Source organism: Oxyura jamaicensis, chromosome 1 (assembly GCF_011077185.1).
Source record: "Oxyura jamaicensis isolate SHBP4307 breed ruddy duck chromosome 1, BPBGC_Ojam_1.0, whole genome shotgun sequence".
Classification (NCBI taxonomy): domain Eukaryota; kingdom Metazoa; phylum Chordata; class Aves; order Anseriformes; family Anatidae; genus Oxyura; species Oxyura jamaicensis.
Window position 1 is genome coordinate 12277074 of NC_048893.1, and position 26105 is coordinate 12303178.

Sequence of the window (26105 nt, forward strand, 5' to 3'; positions counted from 1 at the left end):
ACATTTCATTATAATTCATTTCGCATGTTTTCGTTATGTTGTGACTGTTATCATGGTCTTTGTGTTGTGATGAGTCCCTGTGGATGAAGAACTGATTTATTTAATAAACTTTATTTGCTCATAGACTAGTGAATTTTGGATATGATGACTGCCAAGACCAAGATGTTGCATCCAAATCTTTGAAGCTTCAGGTTGTTACTAGTAAAGCAGGTAACGAATAAATACAAATGTTGTCATACTGTGTTCTCCACATGTAATTATCATACAGCGTAATCATAATCGATTACTAAGAATTTCTTCATAATACATTATATATATTTGTTACTTTTTGGATGTGTGAGACTTCTTAATTCCTTTAGAGTATACTTGACAGATAACTGAGGGAGAAGACAAATGTATGTAGCTTTTTTATTGTTCAGTTTGGTTACCCTCTGAAAGCTGCATAGCAAGTTAAGCTGAAGATTACTTTGGGTTTTACATATTAACACAAAACAGTGACTTAAAATTTTTCTGGTAGTTCAGCTCCAAAGAACTGATACAGTGCTTCCATACAGCAAAACCTTTCTGATTAAGCACACTGTAGCGTTTTCTTGTAGTTTTGGAGCAGGAGCGGTCCCAAAGCTTGGTTGTGTGTTATGTTAGAGCCATTTGATGTTAAAGCTGACCAAAAATGTGTTTGAATGCCGGGAAGGTGTTGGTGAGGTCTGTTGTCTGGGTATCTGGCATAGCATATAATTGTGTTACAGAGTGCATGTGCATAAACGGAGCATCTGCATTACAGATTGCAAGAGCTTCACATAAATGTCAGTATGTGATAGTTAGTGGGTCCAAGTATGTGGAACTTAGTATGCACTGAGTATGTGATACTTAGTGGTTTAATATATATATGTTGGTATGTTCCCTAAACCTTTAGGATTTCGGTCTTAACCTGCATCCTAATGCATCTTAGAGCTTTTTTTCTTGGTTAAAAAACAGTCTCAAGAGACATCTGTTCATCACAGACACCTGCAGTTTCAACTTCTAAATTAGACCGTACAGCCAAGCAGAGATGGTAACTGATTAACCTTTGAATAGTCTACAGAGTTGTGTAGGGGTGTGATGTGTTGCAGTAGTGGCTTTGCATCTCACTTTTTAAGGATGCTTTTGTGCACGTGGGTGAGTTGCTGAGGTATTTGCCAGTTGCCTTGAAGTGACCATGAAGGCAAGTCAAGTGAAATACAGTTTCCTTATATGGATTTTTTTCTTACCAAGGCGGATGGTATGCTTAAAGATTAGGGGGAAGGAATTAGAAGCAAGAGAAAACCAAGTTTCCGTCTAGCAAATGTAGATTTGGTTAGTTTTACTCTGTTAGCAGGACTGAGTATGTTTATGTGCATTTCATATACAAACTGCCTGCCTAAGAATGGAAAAAGTTATTGATTTGTATACATTCTTCCTTTTAAAGCCACGCTTTGCTAGGGTTTGTTTAGAGTCAGTCACCTCCTTTTAGGCCACGATGAAATTCAGTCTTCCATCAAGTGTGTTGTTTGATTACCCTGAAATAAAATGTTATTTTCCATCTGGCAATGCAGTATTTAAATTCTGTGTGGAACCTCTCACATGTTGTACATTGTGCTTAATGTACAACACACAATTTGACAATTACACTTACTAAGTTACTTTATGTGGCTCTTCACTGGTTGTTTTCTGAAACTGAGGATGACATTGCACAGTTCATTTGAAGTAACTGCAGTTTAGAACAAACGGTTTTAGCAGTGAGACCGTATGTAGTTGTTGAAGGATAGTGTGGGTAATTGAACTGAAATTCCCTCTTGTCTTTCTTGCTTATGGTGATTCACAAGACTAGACTGCATTCTCCTTGGGGCACAGACTATGCCTTCTGTGGAACTGCTAGCATGCTTCAACTATCAGTACTGATATTCCTGTTTGTATCATGTAGATATCCCTGGCAAAGAATGATTGGCATAACTTCTAAATGGAATATTCCATGCAACTTCCCATTTAATGAAACTATTATTGGCTACTGCCAATCTGAACTCTGAATGAAATCACTCTTTATTTCTCAAACTGCTGCAGTAGAAGAAAAGTAGCCCTGTTCCTTACAGTTGGCAAAACAAGACAAAAAGTCTCCAAATAGAAACTGCTGTGTTCTTCTAGATTAGCTTAGATCAAGTAGTTCTAGTCTCAGAATTAACTTTGTCTGCTCAGAATTCAGTTCTTTAAACAATACTTGGCTGTTACGTTTTCTAACACTTTAGAAGTTAAATTTACTTGGTATTCTAAAAATAAGCAGGTAGTAAGATGAAATAAACACTGTGTTACTCTCACCTGACTTTAGCTGCCTAAAAGCTAAGCCTGTAATTATGGAAAGAAATAGGCAGCTCTAGGGGATGGTTGCTGCTATCCATATTTTATCATTTGTTTTGTAGAGGAAATCTAAATGAGAAATGTTTGGGTGGCTGAAGTTAGCTGAGGCAAGTCATTCCTAAGCCAATACAACTAATGGAAGTGTGCTAGTCCTATGTCATATCTGAACTGTGGTGCTCAGATGTCATGTTGAGAAACTGTTACAGCCTTATATCTTAAGGTTCTGCATGAACAGAAATCAGGAATTTGAAGTTAAGGTTCCTACAGAAAGCTTCCTGTCTCCATGTGTTTTTCGTATGAGACTCTTTGGTTTTGGTGGTATGATGTTAATATATGAAGCAGCAGAACTGCAGTTGTTGTTTTCCTAAAGTTGCTGAATGTATTAACTCCTCACTGCTACCCTATGTGAGTAGAACTTTACTTTTAGATGCTGTTTTTTTCTTTGTTGTGGTTGAGATCTTTTTTTTCCTGTTATTTCTGAAAAGATAAGAGTGTCCAAATATATCTTCATCTGAGTTTGCTCACACTATGGCATTTAGCTCCATCTCGTCCTGTTTGCAAATGATTTTGAAATGGACAGATGTAGTCGTGCAAAGGCAGAAAGCTTTTACCATATAGGTGCAACAGAAGGATAAACTTTCCCTGAATCAACACAACCCAGCTCTAATTTGCAGAGAGCACTGGTGAGGAAAAGGAGGGGGAATTTGTCTTGCATTGCCAGTCTCCGGCTGCACTAATGGGACTGCCAAGGCAGTCTCAGATGGAACCTTGCTTGGACAGATGAAAACATGTGCGTCGCGGATCAGCAACTGTGTTAACAAAGCACCATTTGATATTTTCTATTGCTTGTAGTTCAGTTTATGAACGTTTGGACCAGGATCCTGGTGTTGAATACGTACGTCCCATCAATAGTTCCCTGTAGCCACTGTTGTGATCAGCTTGCATATACACCCACCAACACTTCAGCCTGAACAAATTGACTTGCTTTCACTTGCATGCTGTACAATTTACAGAACAGTGTATACAGTAGCCTCCTGCTTTCAAGAAGGATGTTTGTAGTGTTAGAAGGGAACTTTTGGGAATAAAACAGCATTGTGGGTTGCTGGAGCTTCTCCAGTCTTCCTCACGGGTCCTGATGCTGCTACTTTAAAAATTATGCATGCTCTGACAGATGCCAAGTGCTCTGGCAGCATATTCTGTCTGTTGTCTAAACGACTTAAATATCCAAGCAAAACTGTATCAAGCTTCCCAACAAGATTCAGTCTGCTAAGAATGAGCAGAAGAAAACGACACCTCAGGAGAAAGTGTTTACCTTCCTCAGAAGTGTGGAGTGCCTCAGCCAGATCTGCTAGGCATGTAACCAAGTAAAATACCTTGGTAACTGTGTGTTTGTATTTGAGCTTTTTCTTTTCTGTGCCTTTTTCTTAATCCCTCATATTCATATATTTGTGTGTGTGTATATACAAAACCTTTTTTATAAAAAAAAAAAAAAACATTTGTTTACTTTTCTCTCTTCTTAAGTGATAAACTTTCAGCAAATGTAAAAGGTGAACTGTTACAGCTATGGCTTATCTTTCCCAACTGTGTGGGGATAATGTGGTTTGGAAGCTGTTTCTAGCATGGATGCCAAGGCAGCTTGACCCAGAGCCGTGGAGTTAGTGGACTGAAGTTTTTAAGAGCTGGAGGGAGGGCTGCCACCCAACGGAGTCCAAGCAGTCTGTCAGTCTGATAGAGAGTTAATGTGGATGGGGCATGGTGACCATTCCTACGCAGAGCATCTTGGCTGAAATAAACTTGTGACAAGGACTGTCTTTTGTCCTAAGAAAGGAATTACAGCTCTTTGGGCTAGAAAAAGGGAGATGTGACTGTAATTTCTAGCTCTAGTAGCAATATCATTCTGCTGCCAGTATGAAATTATTATTTAGAAAGCAAACAAACCGTGTTTGTTGTTCCATGAGTATTTGATAGTCCCTTAACAGAAAACATCTAGAGATTGAAACAGATTGAAGAGAGAGAGGCTTGATCAGTTTTTGGCTACAAGAATAGTTTCTTCTGGGAAAAGCTAAAAATGTACTTCTTTAAAGAACATCTGGTCATGTCAGAACTCAGGACTCCGTTGTGCTACATTGTCTCCTCTGGTCTCCCTTACTCTGTGTTTGCCTTAGTAAATGATGGTTGGAGATTCACAGTCTATATTTCTGTAACCTTTACCTTTTTTGAGAGGTTGTTACTGTTAGTTTCTAATCTGAAACAGCCTTGCTTTGGTTTTGTGCATTGTAAAGGTGTTTTAAGTATCAAAGGGACCAATCAATTTTCTTTTTTGTCTTTTTAGGAGGTTTGTGCGTGTGTTGTAGTTTAGCTTCTGATATTCCTGATGAAATAACATACTCCATATATTTTTTACATAAAGGTAAGATTAACCTGTTCTGCCAACTTTATTTTGGAGAATGTCACTTTGCTGAGGGAGTTGCAGAATGTCTTGCAAAACAAATAACTGCCAAAGCCTGCAGACAATAAACTACTGTCGCTGGTGTTCTAAAGACAGCAGCTGCATTTGTCTGTAGAGTCATCTTTCCTGCTGTAGACTTCCTGCCTGATGCTGAATTAATAGCTTCAAACCAGTGACTTCATGAGTGGCTATTAGTTGGGTCTCTTATTTCTAGCCAGACTTTGACACGCTGAGTGCAAACAACATCAATGAAATCTGTGGGAGCTGCAGGTGTGTTGTGCTTACGCCATAAGGCATTTGTATGGGAAATTGAGCCAACAGCTCTTAGCTTGAATGTCTGTTTAGAGTCCCAGTTTAACATCTCATTTTCACAGCGAGAGGTGCAACACCCACAGACTTAAGAATGGTAGCTATGTAAGTGGTGCTCTAGCTCTGAATTCAAAGTTATTTTTTTCTTGAAAGTAATAAATTATTTAATATTATTTTATTCTGATCAGAGGAAAACTGCTTAGCAAGATCTTTTCCTTGTTTGATATATGGAAGAGAGGTGAATTATTTCTCAAGTGAGAAGTTGCACAGTGTGGAGTACATGTGTTGAAGCGGACCACAAGCTTCTGTTTTACTTGAAGTCTTTTTCTTGTGTCAGGAAAACTTTCATGTGTCAGTTGCACTAATGGTACTTTGCTGCTGGAACGCTGTGGGATTGGGCTAACTGCGTTTTTGGCTTGAAGGTATTAACAATTTGGAAAAGTCCATTTTGTCTTGTGCCAGCACTGTGCAACGTGCTGATCTGCAGGGAAGGGCTGGCTTCCACAGATGTTACCGATGTGTAGCTGAAGGGGGAGTTACAAGGGCATAGTTGGCTCCAAGCCATGCACATCCGTTTCTGTACCAAGAAAAGAGTGAGGATAAATATGGTGGCACTAACCAGCTGCGTCTGAAATGATCTTCAAGGAATGGAGTTGTTTGGTGCGGAGCTGTTTGTGGATTCACCGGTTGTGGGAGAGAATTAAAAGACTGGTCCTGAGGTATTCCATAGAAGCAGCATGGGATCAGGAGTGTAAGCTGCATTTTAGAGACATAAGGACTGTGCTGCAGTGTCTCTACACTCAGAAGAAATCTTCCCCTTAAAGGAGGTCCTCACAGTTTCTTGCTGAAACAAACACAAACGTGATGATGCTGCAGGTGTGGTCTGCAGTGCTGCTATTAGTTTGCACGTGTGCTCAGGTTGGCAAGTAACAGAACAGGGTGGTGAAGTGTGCTGATTCATTTCAAGCAAACTTCAGTCAGTATCCTGTGTGAAAAACTATGTTTTTAGGTATCCCTTCATCAGTTGTGTTGCTATTGGTCTTGGAGGCCTCACTTCTTTTTTTTTTTTCTTTTTTTTTTCAGCAGAGAGAAAGCACATCTCTCTGCTAGGGTCAGAATCCAAGTCCTGTCCCTCTGGATGAGTGGCTAAATCACGGCTCATGAGCTACATTTTTCCTTGCTGGTTCTGCAGACTGTGGACCTATTTTATCTTTAGTTTTCATAAGTAGCATCCTGATCATTCAGCCTTTAGATGTGGCAGCATGGAGTCAGTCATTTTCTCCCTAGTTATTTTCATCTCGAGCTTCTCTGAGAGACTGAGGAAATTGAAGGGATCTGTGTCATCCTTAGTGAGAGGAGGTTTGCTGCAAGCCTAGAATAAAACTACAGTTGTGCTGGTGCAAAGCCCATGCAAGCACATTGAGTCTGAAACTAGCATAGTTTAAACAAATGTGAAGTAAACCATAGTGATAGGGCGTGCAGATGAACAAACTGGAAATCTTCTAAATCAATTGAAAGACCACCAAAATGGGAGGTCCAAGTATGTAAAGGATTTGTTTATGTTTTGGGGAGTAGGTATTTTCGTACAGTTTTGCTCTGAGTTGGAATGATTTTTAAACGTGAACATAGACTGTGCAGTGCATGGCCAACTTCCTCACCCTAAAGAGCTGCGTTGTGTGGGTGCAGGTCTACAAAGTACGCAGCAACTCTGTGCAGTATGAAGTAAATCCATCTGTGCAGACAAGCTCATAAAGCAGTCTTAAAATATCACTGTTTGGGTATATTGGCACTGCTGAGTTTTCTAGCTATAAAGTTATACTTGGCTTGTAACAGATGGATTTATTTTTTTAAATATATTATGTTTCCCTAGGTTATAGCAAAACTTTTACAGTTTCTCTAGAAAGAACAGAATCTCATCAGTTGAAGGAAGTGGCCTTTTTGAATCTGGGTAAGTCACTCATGTTATTTCCCTGTGTGCCTGCCCCTCTCTGTCCCCAGTAGGGAGACAAAGGTCTAACCCTTTTCTAGAAGGAAAGGATTTTTTTTTTTTTGCCTTGGCTTTAAGTAGTTAAGCTGTTTTGTCATGACTTTTTTTTTCTTGCTTAACTTTTATATTTGGTGTTTGATATTGCAATACCTCACTGTTAGTAAGCAACTTCCTCTGAAATTGACTCAGCTTCTGCTCTGGAGATCAGCTGCTGAGTTCTTGAGTGTCTCAAGCCTCTTGAAATCTCCCCTGGAAGCCCAAATGTGGCGCTAGTATTTCCTGTGTTAATACAACAGCAGCTTTTAATTAACTCCTTTTATATTTCCTAGATATAATCAATTCCATCAAAGAAGTGGGCTAAGATGGGAATCATGTGAAACAGCCTCTTAAAGCAAATAAATGAGCAAGTGCTAAATTGACCACTGTTATTTCTTTAAATAGACTACTATGTGGCTGCTTATTTGCCTGGCCAGTTCCTGCACCTCCTGAATATTCAGCATCCTGACCTACTGTGCTATAGTTTATTTCTGACAGGTATAGTAAGACTGCCATGTGAAATGATTTTATTGTTATAGTGGAAAATTGCTTAAATCTCTTAATGGGGAAGTTGCGTTTGGTCAATGTTTGCATTTATTGTACAGTGCTCTGAAAAAGAGGGACTGAAAAATAAAAGCAACGTTTTTTCTACTTTCCATTTTAAGAAGTTTCTGAAATGACACTTCAAACTTGATCTATTATGAAGTTCTTGCTTGTTATGAAGTGGGCCTTTTGCTGAATTTGAAATTCTTTGCTTTAGTTTCATAGTTCCCCTTCACCCATCTTTGCAAATGCTTCTCAGTCCTCTGCTGTTCTCGAATTTCACATGGAGATGTAAATTTGATTTTACGTTTCCTTCCTCCAATTGAGTTGCTCTAAATGTGTGTGTTTGGAGGGTGTGGGGAAAGGAAATCTGTATTTCCTTCACCTGATCAGGCTGATGCAATTCGATTTAGTCTCATCTGAGAGGCATGTTATTTCATTTCCAATAAACATGTCTTCATGGGAAGTGGGTTATTTTTGGAAATGAAGGGCCTTTGTTTGAAAACAGAAATCCATTCTTCTAATTGGGTGAAGGAAAGATAAATAATGGGGACTGGTGCTGGGGCATCACATGGGGCTAATACCTGTTTTAAATATCGAATTAAAAGCTCTCCTGCTAGAGAGGAGTGGAAAGCATTGCTGTTACGTGGTAGGCCTGATTGCCCTTATGCAAAGGATCTGTAATCCTGCTTTAATAGTACTGTGGTGGTGAACCTCAGCGCCAGCATAAATAAAGTGATTTTGACCTGATGGCTCAGTCAGTAACCACAGAGCAGACTCTTTCTTTTCTGGCATTTGGGAGATGGTAAGTGGTCTGCCAGTACAAGGTTGTATCGTGATGCTGAGTGTGGGCTACTCTGAACTGTACCAATGCACTCAGGTGCCAATTCTATTGTTGTATCTCTGTCACTAGCCTTGTGCCCTTCTGTGTTCTAGCCTACATATGCTGACTTGTCATACTTACGCATTGTGAGCTTCAAGTCTGCATACCTTCTCTGCGTCAGCAGTAGGGAAAGCAAGGATTAGATGTGGACTGTACTCCTGATTTACTTCCTTTAGCCAGCCAGCACCATTCCACCTCCTGGTCAGCATAATACCAGGCAGCTAGTACAAGTGGCAGACTGTTCCTTACTGCTGGGGGACCCGGCAGTCTTGAGAGAACTGCTGGTAGCAGACAAATTTTATATTTTTATTCCTTTTTATTCTCATTCCGATGTTCTTCAGGTGAGGATGCAAGAATTGACTCACTGCAGAACTGCTCCATCCAGTCCCCACTCATGTCAACAATCTTGGATGGCTGTGAAGGGAGAATGTACGCAGTGAGCATCAGTGACAGTGCCTTATTAGAGTTCCTACAGAAAAGCAAACGAGACAGCGAGAGGTTGGCAGCTCTACATTGTGCTCTTCTGTGTGTCAGAAGTACAGCTGACTTGGAAATGAAGGTGGGAAAAGAACTTTCTCTGAGCTCTTTCAGTGAGTGATGTATCATACAGAACAGAGTCAGGGCATGATATAAGTCAAAGAAAAAAAAATTGATCCATGTGTGTACTTCTGGTAGTGCCAAGAAGCTCATCAGCAGGGGTGCCCCAGGTCCTTTATTGGTGAAAGCTGTCCTGAAAACATTTATTTCTGCATCACCACTTCATGCAAGGTGTTTTTCTGAAAGAAAGGTTTCTACAGTCCATTTCAAGTACCCTACAACATATTCTTAAACAGAGATATGTGACAAATGCCTCTGTTTTCATCTGACAGATTATTTGGTGGATTTCTGAGAACCTGTCAACATGTCATTCTTTTGACCCCCTTCAGGAATTTATCATCGGTAGGTATTTTCCTGCATACTAAATTTTCTGACATAATCTAATTGACTTCATGAAAAACCACAGTGTCGCAAACTGATTGTCTTCTTTTCCAGTTTTTTAGCTATGATCTGTGTTCACTGACCTGCATATTGTGGTGTTAGAGACAAATTCAGTAGTTCAGAAGATATATACATCCTCTCAAAATCAGAATGGTAGCAGAATTTTTGAATGCATTTTTCTTTCTGGTGGGACGAACAGCTTTATTATTTTAGGTCACTGGAGAGCATGTTCTCCATCTGCCTCCTGTCTTTGATAGCTGGGATGTAAATAACTGGGACTGGAGAGGAGGAACAAATCTCTTCCAGCCCAGCCCAAGCTGTTTTTTCAGAAGGATTTGGTGTATCAAGACATTCTCCTGTAATAGCTGACTCCTCAGCATGGCCAGTGTGTGCACTGCGCACCCGGAGCCTCCATACAAAGGACCCCTGCAGTGCTGAGCTGTAGCCAAGCAGCTGACCCGGCCCTGCAGCCATCTGGACTTCCCTTCCTCCTTTTGTGCAGAAAATGGGACCAGTTCCACCATGGAGGAAGCTGTTTCAGAGACAGCAGCAGGATTTGTCCCTAAACAAGTGCTGCATAGTTAAGGAACTGACTATGAAGTTCTTGATAACTGATGGTTTGTACAGTCTCATCTTCTTTTTTTTTTTTGCATTGCATTCAGCCTCCCTGTACTCCAGAATGTGTTCAGAAACTCACAACCTGGATAAGCTTTTGCCCTACACATCACTGCTGGACTGGACTGGGGTAAGATAATAGCTGGTGCTTTAATAGCTAGAGGAAGTGTTTTTTTCTGCTTTAATAAAACCTTTACTTATATACATCCTTAGACATGGTCTAAATCCGCATCTGTGCTTTATGCACATTTTATTTTGTTCAGTCTTAACCCTCGTGGTGTTTTCCATGAGTACTGTATTTTGTCAATAGATAACAGCATTTATAAAATGAGAAGAGCTACTGTAATGGGATGGATGATTAGATTTCCCAATTTTCTAATTCAGGTACTAATTTATTGATGACTTATAGGTTTATAATGAATACTAAACAAACTTAATAAGCATAATGCTGAAGTTACTTCCAAGACAAACAGCACCAGTAGAGTTAAGATTTATGAGTAAGCAGAACTAAAATACCTTTAGGCAAGATCTCACAGTTCGAGCAAACAGCTAATTTGAATTTTTCTTACCTGTAACTCTCCTAGTGTTGCCTTTTTTCTAAATGGGATGAATGAGGGAAGCATATTCCATTTTTCTCTTTTGCAAAATGGAATGTGTAGTTTTGGCTAACTTTGGATATACCCAAACAGGCCCATGTTTTACGTGGACTGACTTATGTTTTTATCATTTGTCTGTATTTCTAGGTTATCCCTGGAGTAGTATGTACAACAGACATTATTTCTCTACCTGTGTTAGAGGTAAATTCTACTATAAAAACATTTACATTTGCACGTAAGGAGCTGCTTCTCTGGGAGGTGGAAGTGAGGGAAGTGGAGGTTCTGAGGAGAGGCTTGGTACTAGTGGAGTGGTGACCCCACAGCCTTGTCTAAAAGAGGGATGAACAGAAAATTGCTGTTGAGATGGCATATATATTTAGTGAAATACCAGTTATCCATATCGATGTTTGCTAGCTCAAAGATGTATTTCTGTTTTCCTTTTTTGCACAGACTTTTCCCATTCAACAGGGAAGGTCCTCTAAGAGTTGTTAGTTTTCATTGATACCTCTTCATTTGTGACTTCATCAGATGGAGGCAAAATTAACACAATGGTTGCATAGGATTTCTCACCACATATCTGTGCTTTGGTGTGCTTGAGGGATATTTTGTAGTGCTGTCATTGGTACCAGTGGTTTGTGACCTCCTCGCTGTGTTTTGTCCAGAGCATCCTGTGATTGCACTGATGTCAGGGCTTTGGCTGGCTAAATCTAGGCAAATTCCTGTACAGCGTGGAAAAGGTGGTGAGCTGGATGGGGAGAGCACATGCTGTTTGGGTAGGAAGCTGTACTTTCCATTGAAAACAAGATAAATGATTCTTCCCATCTTCCATTCCGCTCCCTCAGCTCCAGTTCAGAGAAACACTTGAATTTTTCCTAAGAGTTCCCCACAAAATCTGAAAGAGGCTTTTAATAAGCCGCATGTTGTGGAGGGCTAATGTGAAGAGTCAGAGCTGAACCCAGCAGTACTGGCAACATACAGAAGACTCTGGAAACATGAGAATGTTGTTTGTAGTGTTCTAAAGAGGTGAGAGTTTCCTGATGCTTGCAATTAGCTTATAAAGCTTAAGTTTTCATAAAATCTTTTTAAATTGGTGAAATTACCCCACTAATCACTCACTCTTCAGCAGTGCATCACAGCTGTGCTGCTAGATTCACATGGCTGCTGTCAGGGAATCGGGCTTTGTGTGCTTTGCGTGGGAAGGCCGCCCTGAGAGATGGGACACCTGGGAAAATCAGATCTTGGGAAATTTTGTTGCTAGATAATCCCTGTAATTCGCTGAGGTCAAAGTTAGCAGGCATTTAATTTGTCTGAGATTGAACCTCAAGCCCCTGGGGGCAAATGCCTTTAGCAGCTATACTTCCTGATTGTGGAACTCATTTCCTATTTCTGTCTGAAACCTAAACAGATTGAAAAGGTCAGAGTTGAACTAAAGACAAATATTTCCTGCTACTTTTGACTGCAAATCTCTCTGACTATTGAGTGAGGTCAATGATGATGGTACACAAGGTAAGGCTTAATGCTTTGCCAGCTTTGTACTCCGGTGATGCAGAGCCACCAGAGCTTGAGTTCAGCTGCTCAGTTGATGGGGTTTCATTTGGTGCATGTTGTTGACATCATGAATTCAGACCTATGTGATAAATCTGGGTGTCAAAGAGTTGTCTCTGCAATAGATCTTACAGCATTTTACAGAAACGGTGATGAATTGTTGACTTGAAGCTTTTTGGTCTACTCTAGCCACTGAACTGTTGAGAGCCTTTGGGAAGGCTATATCCATATTCACCAGAAAAAAATTAGGCTATTTGGGTAAAGGTATATTACCACTAAATTCCTGTTCAGCAAGAGATACGGAGAGAATAGGTGAGAAAAGGGCAGTGGTCAGAGTCAGGTTGTTTAAAAGCTTTACATGAGGACTGAGATTAATACAGGTCTGGTTTTTCTTTTTAAACACAGAAACCAAATGTGAAGGAGTGCAATAGGCTTGATCAGAAGGGGTGAAGAAAAGGGTAGGAGGAAGAAGGGAAGAAAGTGGAAGGAAATCCAGGAGAAGAGTAAAGATGTGTAGTGCAAGCTGTTGTCAGGGAACTCAGCGGAGGAAAAGGCAGCCTATCCATCTTGTGCTGAGCCACTCAGGCAAAGAGTGAAGTTTTACGGTGTGTGCTGTGTGGTGGTTTTACCGTGCTAGGCAGCTGAAGACCACAACTGTGCTTTCACTCCCCCTCCTCAGATGAGGAGGGGAAGAAGTAAAGGAAAGAACAACTCATGGGCTGAGATAAGGATGATTTAATTAAAGGGGGGGGGGAAAAAACAACCAAAATTATTATTAATTAAACAATTCAACTAAAGGGAAAAAAGGGAAAGGGGAAAAGGGAGGGGGGAAAGAGAATAACAAAACAAGTAAAGGCTATGTGGAAGTGCAGAGGAAAGAAATTACTCTCTACTTCCCACAAATGAGCGATGCTTGACCACGTCCTTGAAGCAGGGCCTCAACGCACGTAGCCGGTGTTTGGGAGGAGGACAGACGTTTTCGCAACAAGAGCCCACCCCTCCCCTCTTCTTCCTTTTTCCACCTTTTATTGCTGAGTGTGACATCATATGGTATGGAATATCCCTTTGGTTGGTTTAGGTCAGCTGCCCTGCTGATGTTTCTTTCTCACTTTTTTTGCCCACCCCCTAGGAGGGTCAGAGAGAGTCCTGATGCTGTGCCAGCACTGCTCAGCAGCAGACACAACACCGGTGTGATACCACTGCTGTTCTAGCTACAAGTGCAGAGCGCAGCACTGTATGGGCTGCTGCAGGGAAAGGTAACATCCCAGCCAGACCCAGTACATGCAGCTACATGGTTGGTTATGTGGTGCTTTCCACACATTCACTGCTGGGTGAACATGTCCCTACTGTTCCCCAGGTGAGCACAGGTGCCTCTTAAAGGTTATTGGCATCCTTTAGCCCTTCACAGAGGCATAATAGAGAGCTGTCTTCATCTTCATTTAAAGCAAAGCTGCTTATGAAAGGCTTTGTGGCACTTATTCATGGATTGCAAACTGGTAAGGCCTGACTTTGACTTCTGGTAGCACAGTGTCTTTTAGGTGTTCACACTTAGTTATTAATTTCTGACTCTGCAAAAATGTCAGCAAAACAACCACCTAAGACAAAGGGGGCTTTTCCTTCTTGTCATTGGCCTGGTGATCCTCAAGAAATAACAGATTCAAGCAATCTTTTATTTTAAACTTCTGACTTCTTATTGAGATGTAATACAATGCAGGTTTTCAGTGGTGTCTGCTTTTAATTCTGAAGTGTACCACTTCCTGTTACAGGCTCGATATATTAAAGAAACTTGCTGTCTTGCTTCCCCTCCTGCCACACAACATTCACTGTGGCCTGAATGCAATTTTACAGCGGTGTTGCTGTTGCAATTGCATAAACTGGTCACTAGATGATACCCTTACGCTGTATTCCTGATATTTTTCTGATTTCACATTGGTAGTATTCAGACAGCATTCTGCAGGGCTAGTTTGTAGATCTTGTTGGTTGGCTTCAGCAGGGTGAACATATGGTGCCATATGCACTCAGTTTCCAGCTGCTTAATGTAACACGAAGCAAAAAGTACAGCTTCTGCTGCATCTACAACAATAGAACAGCAATCAGCACTGGTGGCAAGAGGGAAGTAGCTAGCAGAATTGAGTCTCTGCATTTTCTTTTCCTTGGCAAAATGTAGTTTATAGTAGGAAGTGGTTTTCAAGGGCTTCTGAGGTTTTCTTGTTATTGTCATTGTAGAAAAGCAGGGAAGAGGGCAAAATCCAGCACAGTATAGCAAGCCAGAGGAACATTGTGAACTGTGTAATTCCAAAAGCTTTCTGCCTTCAAGTGTCACTGCTGTGGTGTCTGTACTGGGAACGTAAATGTGTATACTGGGGGCAAAAACTGTTTGTGCCATCGCTTGTTTTTAAAAAACTGCCAAAAAGAAGTGCCTTAATCTCACCTCTTCCTCAGCAGAGATCACATTGCTCTGCCTTTATAGACAGAGGCCTCAAATCTTTATACCCTGTCCAAGAACTAGCTCAGGAAACCAGTGTGTTTGTGTTTTTTTTTTTTTTTTCCCTCCTGCCTGTTCACAGTTGAGTTTAAATTAACTTTAGCATTGGAGTCAAAGGCTTTGGAATTGCTATGGAGACGTTTGGATCTTGTTTCTTTGCTGGGGATGAGGCGTTGTTACTTGAGGCTCGCAAACAGCTGTTTGCAATGGAAGTATTCAAGCAGATTGAAAGTAGTGGAAGCCTCCAGCTGCCAGGGTCGTGGTGGTGTTTCTCTGGAACTATTAGAAACCCAGAGTGGGATTTATTTGACCAAAGGTAAGCACTCGCATCTGAATCAGTTGCCTGAGGTGCCTCTTAAAGGTTCCTCTTACAGTCAAGTGGAACTCTAGACAGTATAGCCAGACTGTGGTGTAGTTCTTCCCATCGGAAGCAGTTCAGATGGATTATGACCTGGAAGTACCCGTGTCTTTGCAGTGACTTAATAGGATCCTAAGGTGGCGAAGTATCTGTATTACAGGCACCAAATCTTGAGTTCACGTGTAGGTAAGTGCTACCCCTGCCGACAAATTAAGGAAATAAAACTATTGGAAAAAACTAGTGGAGCTGATTTTTTTTTAATGATTTTCACTTTGATTATTCTGTAGCTACATTTGCCACAGTTCTTTCGAATCCCTTGATGGGATAGAAATATCTATAATGATGCAGCCTGTATTCATGTTTTCCCTGCAATGCTTTGCAGTTCCAAAACTCTAAAGGCTTCTGGGAGAAACTCAACTCAAACTTGGAGAGTGTGAAGTATGCAGAGCCACACTTGCACTACCACAGTAATGTGCTCAGGAGGGAATGGCAAAACCTTTCAGAAGAGGTAAATACATGTGCCCTGGAATAGTCTCCAGAGCTGCCACTGAAGTGGATGTTTAAAGCCAAACGTGGAAGGGTTAGGTTTTCTGTCACTGGGAAAAGAAATGGGAATCCGACTATGGGAAGGGCAAAGACTTGCAATTATTTACTTATGAGGCCTGTAAGTCTTATTCTTTGCAAATAATGTGAGAAACTAAACAAAAACAGAGTTTGTACCTACCTGTATTGTCACATAGGCTAGATGCTTGTTTCTGCGGGTGTGGGGAGTTGGGAGGTGGTTTGAAGCCTCACTGAGCATTATTTCAATTCAAAGTGAAAGCCAATTTCATTTCCCATATGTGTTTTATCCAGAAACATTTTTGGCATTCTGTTTCATTCATTTTGGGATTTTTATTTCTTTATAAAGCAGAAAGAAGAGAGAAGAACCACAACATATTTGAGGAATATTTTTGAAAACGCCAAAAAGTAGGTACCATTTTTTATTATATTTACCCTTTCTTAATTTGTTCAAGTGTGTTGAAGGATTTCAATAATTTAAAGGATTGTTTAAGTAGCCAATCAGGTATATAACTGAATATCTTGCTCTAAAGAAGAGTATTAGGCTGAAAATCAATTATGGCAATCCTTGTAATCACTACAGCATGGTGTGAAATACCCAGGCCTCTAGAGCTAGGTAATTTATGGTAAACATAAGTTATTCTTGTGCAAACCAGACATACAGTTCTCTTTATGCTAATATCTTTACTAAATATAGTCACATGTACACTTCTTGGATTTCTTTAGCTGCCTTTGAAAGAACAAAGAGTTGTTTCATCTTTTTTAATGCCCTTACAAAACCCTTTAGAGTAATGGTTATGAAATTAGCTGATTTTTCTTTCAAACCCCAGGGTGCTTTCTCATCTGGACACTTGGGACTCTGGTAAGTAAAACTTTTGTTGATGTAGGCCTCAGCTGTAAGGTTTGTTAGAACATTTCAGTCTAGCTGTTGATGGCTTAATAATAAATTGCTGCGTGTGTTTTCGGTTTGAGGCATTGAGATGAGTTTTTAAATTAGAGGAAAACTTGATAAAAGTGATGGGGTTGCATACTGACAAGGAAACCTTTGAAAATAAAGATCCTCCTTCACAGCAGATCTAGTGTAACATAAGCAGTAAATGTTTGTCTGCCTAAGGATTTCTTCTCTGGGATTTTCTTCTGGAGCAGAATATTAGTGCTGTCTTGCCCACTTAGAGCTGCCTTTACAAATACAGAACTTGTGTGCAGCAGAAAGTTATGGTTGGTGAAAATCAGCGTGGAGAATGCAGGCATGTAATGAATTTCCCTAGGTCAGGAACACCTGAGATTTTAAGTGATGTTCAGTTCCTCACACAAATAAGTAAAACTGAATTTAGTGGGAAATCATGTTCCTGTTGTTTCCACATCAGTGCCTTCTATGTCCCCTGCCACCATGTGCTATGAAATGATGCTGATCTGAGTGTTGATCACCTTTTTTTTGGGGGTGCAAAATATTGCAAAGAACTTTCAGCGTGTTCATCTCCAGCCCCTACACAGGTCATTCATACCACTGCTGGTTTTTGCAGTGGGCTCTGATATTTAGGACCTTCTATCAGCTACGGTGGTCTTGGGTTCAAACTACTGGCATGTTTTCCAAAGATCCTTATTGACAAAGATGCAACCGTTCTTAAAGAACTTATAGGTAGCTGCTGGCAAGGAACAAGCACCAATGTAGTGTGTCTTTCCTGTAGATCTTCCTTCACATCCTTTAAGGATCAAGCAGCAAAAGTGTTTTGTGCTGCTAAATGGTGAAGTAAATATGTTTTGAGGTGAGCAGAGGTGGTTGGAAAGTAATTTGTAAAAATGTAGCTGCTTTGTACAATACTGACTTGATTTTGTGGTATGTGATGAAATACAAGTTTTTCTTCCTTTGCTCTTAGTAGACAAGAAGCACTGATTAGGAAATAGAGGGTATTAAATTTCAGTAGATATTGTAGGCTCCTTCCATGTCGTTGGAGAACTGTGTTCCTTTACTCAGTGGTCTGCAAGCCTCGGAACACAAGCAGCCAGACCATGGGAGAGAACCAGGGAACTGCGAAGTGACTGTATCTATTCTGTGTCTGTCCATCTCCTTAGAAAAACTGTAGCTGTTTTGGCTTTTGTTTGTAAATGACAAGATCTAAACAGTGTATGCATTTGCACTTGTGTTACCAGGAGGTTTTCCAAGCCTTTCTCCTTTACCAAATCACCACAGTGTGACACTTCTCCCTTAAGCAACAAAGAAAAGGGTAATGCAAATGAAGTGTAAAGCTGTGTGAGAGGCTTGCGTTCCTCTGTGCTCGATGTTGAGTGCTTAGGGCAAGGATGGCAGGTAAAGGGTTACTTTCCATTCCTCAGTTCTCTCTTACGCAGTCCTTGATTTTGTCACTCAGTTCTGTAGGCGAGTAGATAGAGGCTGTGGTTCTGTTTGTTTGTTTCTCAGTGCTTTTGATGTTGGTTGAAGTTTTGTGATGTTTTTTCTAGTTTCACGTCCTTGAGTGACTCTTGTTCTGCTTATTCCAGAGGAAAGGCTAGTACCTCTCTTTCAAGAAGAAGATTATCAGCAGCAGTTACTAATGGGACTGGTACGTGCTTTTGTTAGTGTGCACTAGAGGACGCACAACCTCAACAAATGTAAAGATTGAGATTGTCAGTTCCAGAGCTGAGTGGAAGCTCATTCAGAGTAGCTATGGGACACGCTTGGTATTTCCTAAGTTCTGGAATTCGTGGTCATGATGTCACGATATCATCCTAATAGGTCATGATATCATAAAGCATAGGGGAAAAAAAGCAACATAAAGTTGATTTGTCAGAGACTTTCCCCAGTACAGGTTTTCTTTAGCTAGAAATTTATTCAGTCCTCCTTGAACTTCATTTTAATCTGTCAGTTATTTTGGGGCTACTTTACATCATTAAAATACGTTTGAGTGAATGCCCCACATGCAGCTTCCCTCAAAAGAATGACAGATCTTCTTGCTTCTCAATCTAACACCTTTTTACTGTCTCCTTCTCCTTGCACCTGTTGTGGTTTAATGAAGCAGGCAGCTAAGCACAACACAGCCACTTGCTCATTTTCTCCTTTAGTGATTTCTGCAACTTGTCCTATAGGACTATGTACAGCAGCCTGGAGTATCCTCTTGGCCAAGGGGCTTTAACCACTTGTTTCACAGCCATGGATAACCTGTGCAGTAGTGTCCATGGTCAAGTCCACCCCAATTAGAGCCCATCTCTCCATATACAAGTTAACTCTGCCAGTCAAAACTGTGACGCTGCCTTACTGCTAGGACAGCTGTGGCCATTCTGAGGCCACTTTCTCTTTTGCTTTTTTCTCCCCTGGTGATCTCCCCTAAGGATCTACCACCCCTACACTTCTGGCTATTAAATCCTATCTTAATTCCCTACCTGTTCTTCCTCCATCTAAATACAGATCTTCTCTTATCTCTCATTCTCTTGCTGTTAGATCCAAATAAAACTCTTCAGCTTGCATTGGAAGGTCTCAGCACTGCATCTGTGAAGAGTGTATCAACACTGTTCTGTCTGTCCAAGTCTAAGGCAAGTTCTCACTCTTTGCAGTCATGCTGTCTTGTTTCTAAGTGCTGCCTCACGTTCTCTGAAATTTCTCTACACTTTTTTCCTCAAGATTATTCAGACAGATCCAAAAAAGTACATCGCCACTGTCCTTTGTCTGTGCTTTCCTACCACCTATATTTCTGCCGTGTCTTTTATGTGGAAATTAATCAATTTATAAACAACTAAAACCAGAGATTTTATTTGCATTGGCTTTTCTGTGAGCTTTGCTTCTTCTTGGCAAAGGTACCAGGATGGGCCAAGTAACAAACAAGCTACATGAGGTCAGAGAATATTTCAGAAAGGAGAGGGTATAGGTAGTGGTATGCCTGTATGATAACGATTACCTGATTTTAAAAACATTACAGTGAATGTTTACCTGAAGTTGCCATTACTCAGATTCTCAGGTTCTTGTCTACTAGCACAAATTGTACTTGTGCTAGCTTTCTGTATTATAAAACCCTTCAGGTTTATTACTTGTATTCTCAAAAATCAGTGTTTGTATTAAAATCCTTCCTTCACCCCCATTCTCACTTGGTTTGACCCAGAGAGGTTTAAGAACTGTAAGACTTTTCAACATTCTTGAAAGCATAAAGTAGCACTCGTTTTGCTGAATTTACATCTAGTAACTATTCTGAATATTCAGATCTGCTGTTGACTTCGGCAAGCTTGTGTGGTAGCCTGGGGTCTCAGCCTGAAGCAGAATTTTGTAATGGGGAGAAAGTTGTACTGATGCCTGCTGATCAGGCCCTGCATGTTGGGGGGCATTTGCATCTTTTTGAAGAGACCACAAAGACACTGAACTGTTGGCTTCTTCTTCCAGATGGTTGCTCAGCTAAAGGATCACCTCATGAGACATCTACAGTATGTAGGAAAAAAGAAGATTGACCAAATAGTTCTGGATTATGTTGCAAACCTGGTTAGTTCCATTTCATAGTTGCTGGTGTGAGCAAGCATGTATTACTGGGGATGAAGGGAGGGCTGGATATGTGCTGCATGTATCTCATGGATTTTTGGTGGGAGGAAGTTCTTGTTTAAGCTGTTGAATCATATTTTTCTGCTTGATGTCCATAAAGTGAATGATACATAAATAATATTAAAGAGAGTTGTATTGGGCACTCAGAGTAGTGAAGAAACAGTTTTGTTTACAGCTTGTAGAAATATGATCTACTCCCAGAGTTGAAGTCTGAACTCATCCTGAAAGGTGAAAGAACGGTCTTTGGTTTCTGTCGAACACATTGCTGCGTGCTTTGAATAATGCACGTGCCAGCAGGGGGAATAGGAACTGAGAAAAACAATTTCAGTTCAATACAACATGAGAGTAAATCACTACTCCTACAAATTGGCTTTGGGCTTCTTGTGAATGTAACAGAATACAGACTTTTGGCTGAATCCATATGACGCACAGTGAAATCTTTCTTTCCAAATTCTTCATTTTCTGTCTTTGATCATCTTAAAACAAGCATAAGAGAAGACTGTCCATAGGAATTATTACACCTGGTTTTGTCTGTCTCAGCATCAAATCCTTTCCATGCAGAGTCCATAAGGGCTCACATAGCAACTAGTATGTTATGTTCTTCGTCTTTTTGCTAGCCTTGTCACCAGATTTAGTCGAACTTGATCCATGCAGCTCTTGGGTTCCAGAAACTCCCTGCAGTGCTATTTTCTAGATACAGAAATCTCAGGAAGCTTTCCTGAGGCTACTGCTGCCTGCATCTTTTCTCAAGTCTCTTGCAAATCAGTTGTGCTGTTGATGCTACAGTGTTCTGTGAACTGCTGCAGCTTCTGCCGGGGTTACTGACTTTTATATTCAGGCCTTGCTCTGTAGCCTGACAGGTAGTTTCACTGTTAATCATCGTATCTTTATAGGAAGAAAAGAAAAACTAGTGGCTGACTTAAGTAGGAACGGTACAGAGTGAACCAAAGCTTCATAGCTGCTAACAGTACTGAAAGAAGCAGAACTGGGGTGTTTGTTTTTGCTTTCATATGTTTTCTAGTTATCACTTATCTTAATTTATACTAAGAATGAGCAAAAAAAAAAAAAAACCTAGAACACCTCTGCAGCCTTGATCTGCAAGACAAAATTACTGTAGGCTGAATCTTGCAGTCAAAACAAATCTCAGCCCTTCCCACACCACCACAAGTAAAACTTTAGGACTAATACAGTTTTTTCTTTTAAACTTCACTAAAAGCAAGAATTCTCTCAACTCCATTTACAGATTTCTTATTCTTGGAAAAGCTGCTATAAACAAAGATCATATGTCTCTAAAAATTACTTCAGCTCTTTGGCTGGCACGTGTTGCTAGGTGCTGTTTGGAAATGTTTTGAAACCGTTTTCTTGTTAGACTTGGGTCTCTGCTCATCACAGAAACTCTCACATCTTCAACTGTTCTGTATCCCAAATATTTGGAAGTTCTCTGGGGAAATTGTTTTGATTCTTCCAATGGTTTTCTGTAGCATCAGCAATGTGTAGCTAATGAAACAGGAAGAGGCTTGAAAAATATTTTGCTTGTGTATTTGTTTTCTCAAAACATTGTTTTATTGCATTCAGAAGCAATGGCGTAACGGAGAATAGGGTGTTCTAGAACGTAGTCATTGTACTAATCAATTGAGGTTTTACATGAGAGCAGCCAAGTCATGGGAGCATTAGCAGCCGGCCACTCATATGCTGTCTTAAACTGTTATCAGAGGACTATGCATAGTAGTATGCAGAGAAGTACTGTGAGGTAGTGTTAATGAACTATCTCAGTGCTAATTCCCTTCCTACAGAGCCTGAAAACACCTGGTTACCAGTTCACATGCCACCTAGCCTCTAGTATGTATATACATGTCCATGTTCTGTCCTACCTCCCCCTCCCCTATGGTCTCTTTATCTTAGAAACTGTTTTACTCTTCTCATTTCAGTGAGTCAGGGAAAGGGAGAAATAACAGAAGAAGTTTGCCATTTGCTGCCCCAACAGCGAGTAGAAGAGCGGGCAGAGTAACCAGGCAGCCTGTTGGCACAGGGAGAAGACAGATCAGAGTAAACTGTTGAAATTTCTCAGAAAGTCACTGTGGTGGGTGCACCTTTTTGGTAGATAACCAGCCACAGACATCAGGTGTGTTCTCAACGGCAGAGGAATAGAAGACACACACCACTTGGATTTGAGTTTTCTCTGAAGAAGGGGGACTGAAAACTGCAGCACTTAGATTTCTCCTTTGCTCCTGATGCTTTTCTTTGGTTGCTTCCATGTTTCTTCTTTAGAACCAGCCATAGGAGTTGAGGACTTCTGGTTCCAAATGACTTTAGTGAAACTTCAGTTTACTCAGCACCTTTGCCTGAAAAAGTACGTTTCAAGACAGCGAGGTACTTTGAACGTGGTAGCTTAGGCCCTGCCTTGCTGTTGATCCTGTTTTCTCTTGCTAGTTTTGAGTGCTCCAAGGGAAATGGATTCAGGTTATAAACTGGAAAAAAAACCCCTCCTGTTGAACCTTATTGTTAGGAAATGGGAAGGTGGTTTTGCTGTATGCATTGGTCTAGCTTCTCATTTGGTTCCACCAGAGACACGCTGCTAGCCTTGGACAGGAAGCTGCCCGTGCTCCCCCTGTAAGACAGATAACTTGCCCTTTATCTCATGCGTGCTGTCCTGTGGGTTGTATGCTGAAAGCTGTTCGGGAGCTGACTTCTCTCCCTGTGTTTTCTGTGATGTCCACTGTCGCTGATCAAAGTGAGCTGTGCCGTTGGTGTCATGTCAGAAGCATGCCAGTATTTAAGGATGTTGTAATAGTTAAGCTGGAGATGACTTAAGAAGTTGCTTTCTTATATGTTCTGCAAAAGCCATGTGGTTGACTGAATTCTTAAGCATAGAATACTGATTCTGGAGTATCATCCCTGTGGTTTTGTTACATAAATAAGGAGAGGTGATTATGGGGTTTAAGAAGCTTCCCCTCACCTTGACACTGATCTTCAGATCCAGCTGTAACGAGGCCGTAACTGCACTTTGCTGGCCAGAGATGAAAGTCATTTGGCAGCAGATGTGGTTCTTGTGACCCCTCTCTGAAAACCGGAAATCCCTCGTTTCCTGCAAAATGAGTGGAGAAAAACTGCCATTCTGCAGGGACATTAAATGGGAGCTTTCCGTGGCATCCAGAAGTATGAGCATGGAAATTTTTAGGAGGTTATTCTGAGTCAGGTCGCTGCCTCCGCGTCTGCTCTGCAAGGCTGGAGGAAGCTGTGAAGGGTGGAGGGAAAAGGTGTGAGGAGTTTTCTGGCCAGCCCCGCAGAGGAGAGCACTCAGGAGTGTTAGTGACCGGTATTCCACCTCTGGCCTTTCCATAGGAACTTGTTGTTGTGCGTCTGCTTTACCCTCTTGGCCAGAGCTGGGACAAGTTAGAGGTTAGGGTGCGTTGAATCTATGGGGATTAAAAAGAGTGGGAGAAATGTTTCCTGGATTCTGGCCACCCTGGGGGGAGAGGGCTTATTTCTTCTTGTGACACCTGTCTTGCAAAACAGGGATCAGGCTTGCTTCCTGAGAGTTTCCTGGGATTGATTAATTAGGACACTTTGAGGCCCAGAGATAAAAGGCATAGAGGAAGTGTCCCAGTTCTGTAACAGATATGGAAGTGGTTACACGTGACAGCAGTATGGGGCTGGCTAGAGGAAGTTATTTCAACCTTTTCGTGCATGGTTTCTCTCTTTCAGCTGCAAAAGCTTTGAACGCCCAAGTGAGAACAGGGTTTGTGGCTTTCGTATGCTGATAGTGTTTTGGAGGATAGCCTGGGAGCAAAAGGAAGCAACAATGTGGGCCAAGAGATCATTTTAATTCACTGTAGACAAGAAGAAAATTCAGTAGAGACTCAGAGGCAGGGAGGCATTTGCTTGTCTCATCTTTCCTCCTTGCCAGGACTAGATTTATGATTCCTCCTTCCTGACCTTTCCTTGCCAGATGCTCAGTCACTTGGACACACAGCTTTTGCTTTCAGGGCAAACAGATTTTTTGAGAGTTTTATGCAAGAGTGTGAGATCAGTTGATCGCTGAGAAGCACGGTGTGTCAGGGTGCTGTGTGTCTTGCATAATGCTTGGATGAGCTGGGAGCACTTTAAACTTCTGGAATAGGGCGATCCACTTACGGTTCAAATTTTAATCAATTAACCATTCTAAGCCTCCAGGAACAAAAGATAAATGCTGAAATCTTAGTGGGAGGAGTCCCGTGATAAGTTTATGATCTAAAGTGGTGTGTGAAATAAACAAAGGCTAAGGACCTCCTGTACAGAGACTGCTAGAAATGTTCAATCTTCTTTGTTGTTTTAGCTGAATCTGGTGCATCGAATAATGAAAGAAGTCTGGAAGAGATATCAGCTTCATTCCTGCATCTTCTGCTTGTGAGCAAGTCATTTCTTAAAAGTTTTCAGCCTGCCTTTTAAAATACGGGCATAATAATTCTGGTCTTCAGCAGTACTTGCCTTTATTACCAGGAGACGGGGGTATTTCAGGTTCCTAATACGTTGCTATTTTGTTAAATAGTGACAAGAGAGGAAGTGCAGCAGAGTTTGCTGTGTTCCATATCATGAGTCGAATTCTAGAAGCTGCAAATGGCATGTGCATGCCTTTACCTCCTGGTAAGTCCTGTGTTTTGCTGTTTTAACCCCTGTGTGAGGAAAGCTGGGCTATGAATTCCTCCCAGGAGAGCTTTAGTTGCATGTGTGCCAGGTTTGCTTTGACAGTATTTAAATCAATTCAAGAGAGTTAGACATAACGTGTTGCAAGTGAAACGAAACCAAACTGGATAGTTACCACAGAGACAAAACATCAGAGGTGTAGTTCTCCATTTTCAGCTTCCAGTGGAGCGCTTGGGCACAGCCCTAGCTCAGAACTAAGATTTAAACTTCTTTCGCTATGATTTATTTATTTATTTAGGATAACTGGACTTAAGTGTCAAGAGCTACAAGGGAAAATCCTATCCTGGAGCAAAACCAGGGTGTTTTTTTCCTTACACTGTTGCTCTATTATTCAATTTTATCCCGAAAGGATTGTCCCCAGCCTTGCTGGAGGAGTTGATCGTAACTGTAGACATCAGTTTCCTAGAGCTCCTCCTGATCGCTTAGTCTTTTCAAAGCACTTGTTTATTTTTGTTAGGGAAAGACTTAACACTGACTGTTGAGGTTTTCTGTTGCTGCACTTGTCAACACAGACAGGGAATTTACAGCCACACTCTAGATTTAGACTGGATTTGAATCCTTTTAAGGATTAAAAGGATTAGTCTTTCTAATGGCTCTTACAGGAGGATTGAGCTTGCTGTCGTGTTGTTAGCTGTAGGGCCAAGGCCTAGCTGTAACTACAGAATGGCAGAAACTGATAGGAGGGTGTTCTGAATGCGATCAGAAAAAAATACCCTCCCGTCTGTTTCTGCTTTCTGCTTCTGTTTGAACCTTTTTCTACTTTGCATCTTCTGATCTGTCTTCAATCTGTGAAGCTGGTTTTGGTGTGGTTTTGGTGAACCTCAAACTTACCCTGTGTAGGGGCAAGTGCTGCCATGTGACGGTGTCCTGCGGTGCAAGACCATCATCTGGCTGATGCTCAGTGGGAAACTCAAGTCTTAACACAGCCTGTGGAGATGTGTGGGTGGCAGCCACATACAGAGCTGGTGAAGCCTCAGATTTTGATTAACCGGGAGGAAAGGAGATAAAAGACAAATTAGTGGCACAATTTGGATATAAGCCAACAGCTTGGAGATATTTAATGCCTGAAATGCCTGTCGTCAGGCCCCTCAGCTTTCTTTTTCCTGACAGGGTTGTTGTTGAGGGGGCTTAGAGGATGCCTACGTGACTTTTGATGAACTGATTTCCTCACTAACTCAAAATGGTTAGAAG

The 26105-nt window shown here is 41.1% G+C and overlaps 1 protein-coding gene across 2 annotated transcripts in view; it reads left to right on the top strand.

Annotated features, from left to right (window-relative positions):
* The window catches only part of GSAP (gamma-secretase activating protein), a 47953-nt gene that overhangs the window by 15747 nt on the left and 6101 nt on the right, over window positions 1–26105 (top strand). Inside the window, exons 12-26 of one of the 2 annotated variants that reach the window (XM_035322568.1) lie at window positions 125–210; window positions 4700–4777; window positions 6996–7073; window positions 7554–7646; window positions 8916–9133; window positions 9444–9513; window positions 10215–10297; window positions 10911–10964; window positions 15534–15659; window positions 16065–16120; window positions 16543–16574; window positions 18212–18273; window positions 20079–20174; window positions 24547–24617; window positions 24760–24854. In XM_035322568.1, the coding sequence (XP_035178459.1) occupies window positions 125–210; window positions 4700–4777; window positions 6996–7073; window positions 7554–7646; window positions 8916–9133; window positions 9444–9513; window positions 10215–10297; window positions 10911–10964; window positions 15534–15659; window positions 16065–16120; window positions 16543–16574; window positions 18212–18273; window positions 20079–20174; window positions 24547–24617; window positions 24760–24854 (1298 nt within the window). Of the gene's footprint in view, window positions 1–124; window positions 211–4699; window positions 4778–6995; window positions 7074–7553; window positions 7647–8915; window positions 9134–9443; window positions 9514–10214; window positions 10298–10910; window positions 10965–15533; window positions 15660–16061; window positions 16121–16542; window positions 16575–18211; window positions 18274–20078; window positions 20175–24546; window positions 24618–24759; window positions 24855–26105 lie in introns of both variants that reach the window. The other variant, XM_035322560.1, reaches the window with a different exon arrangement.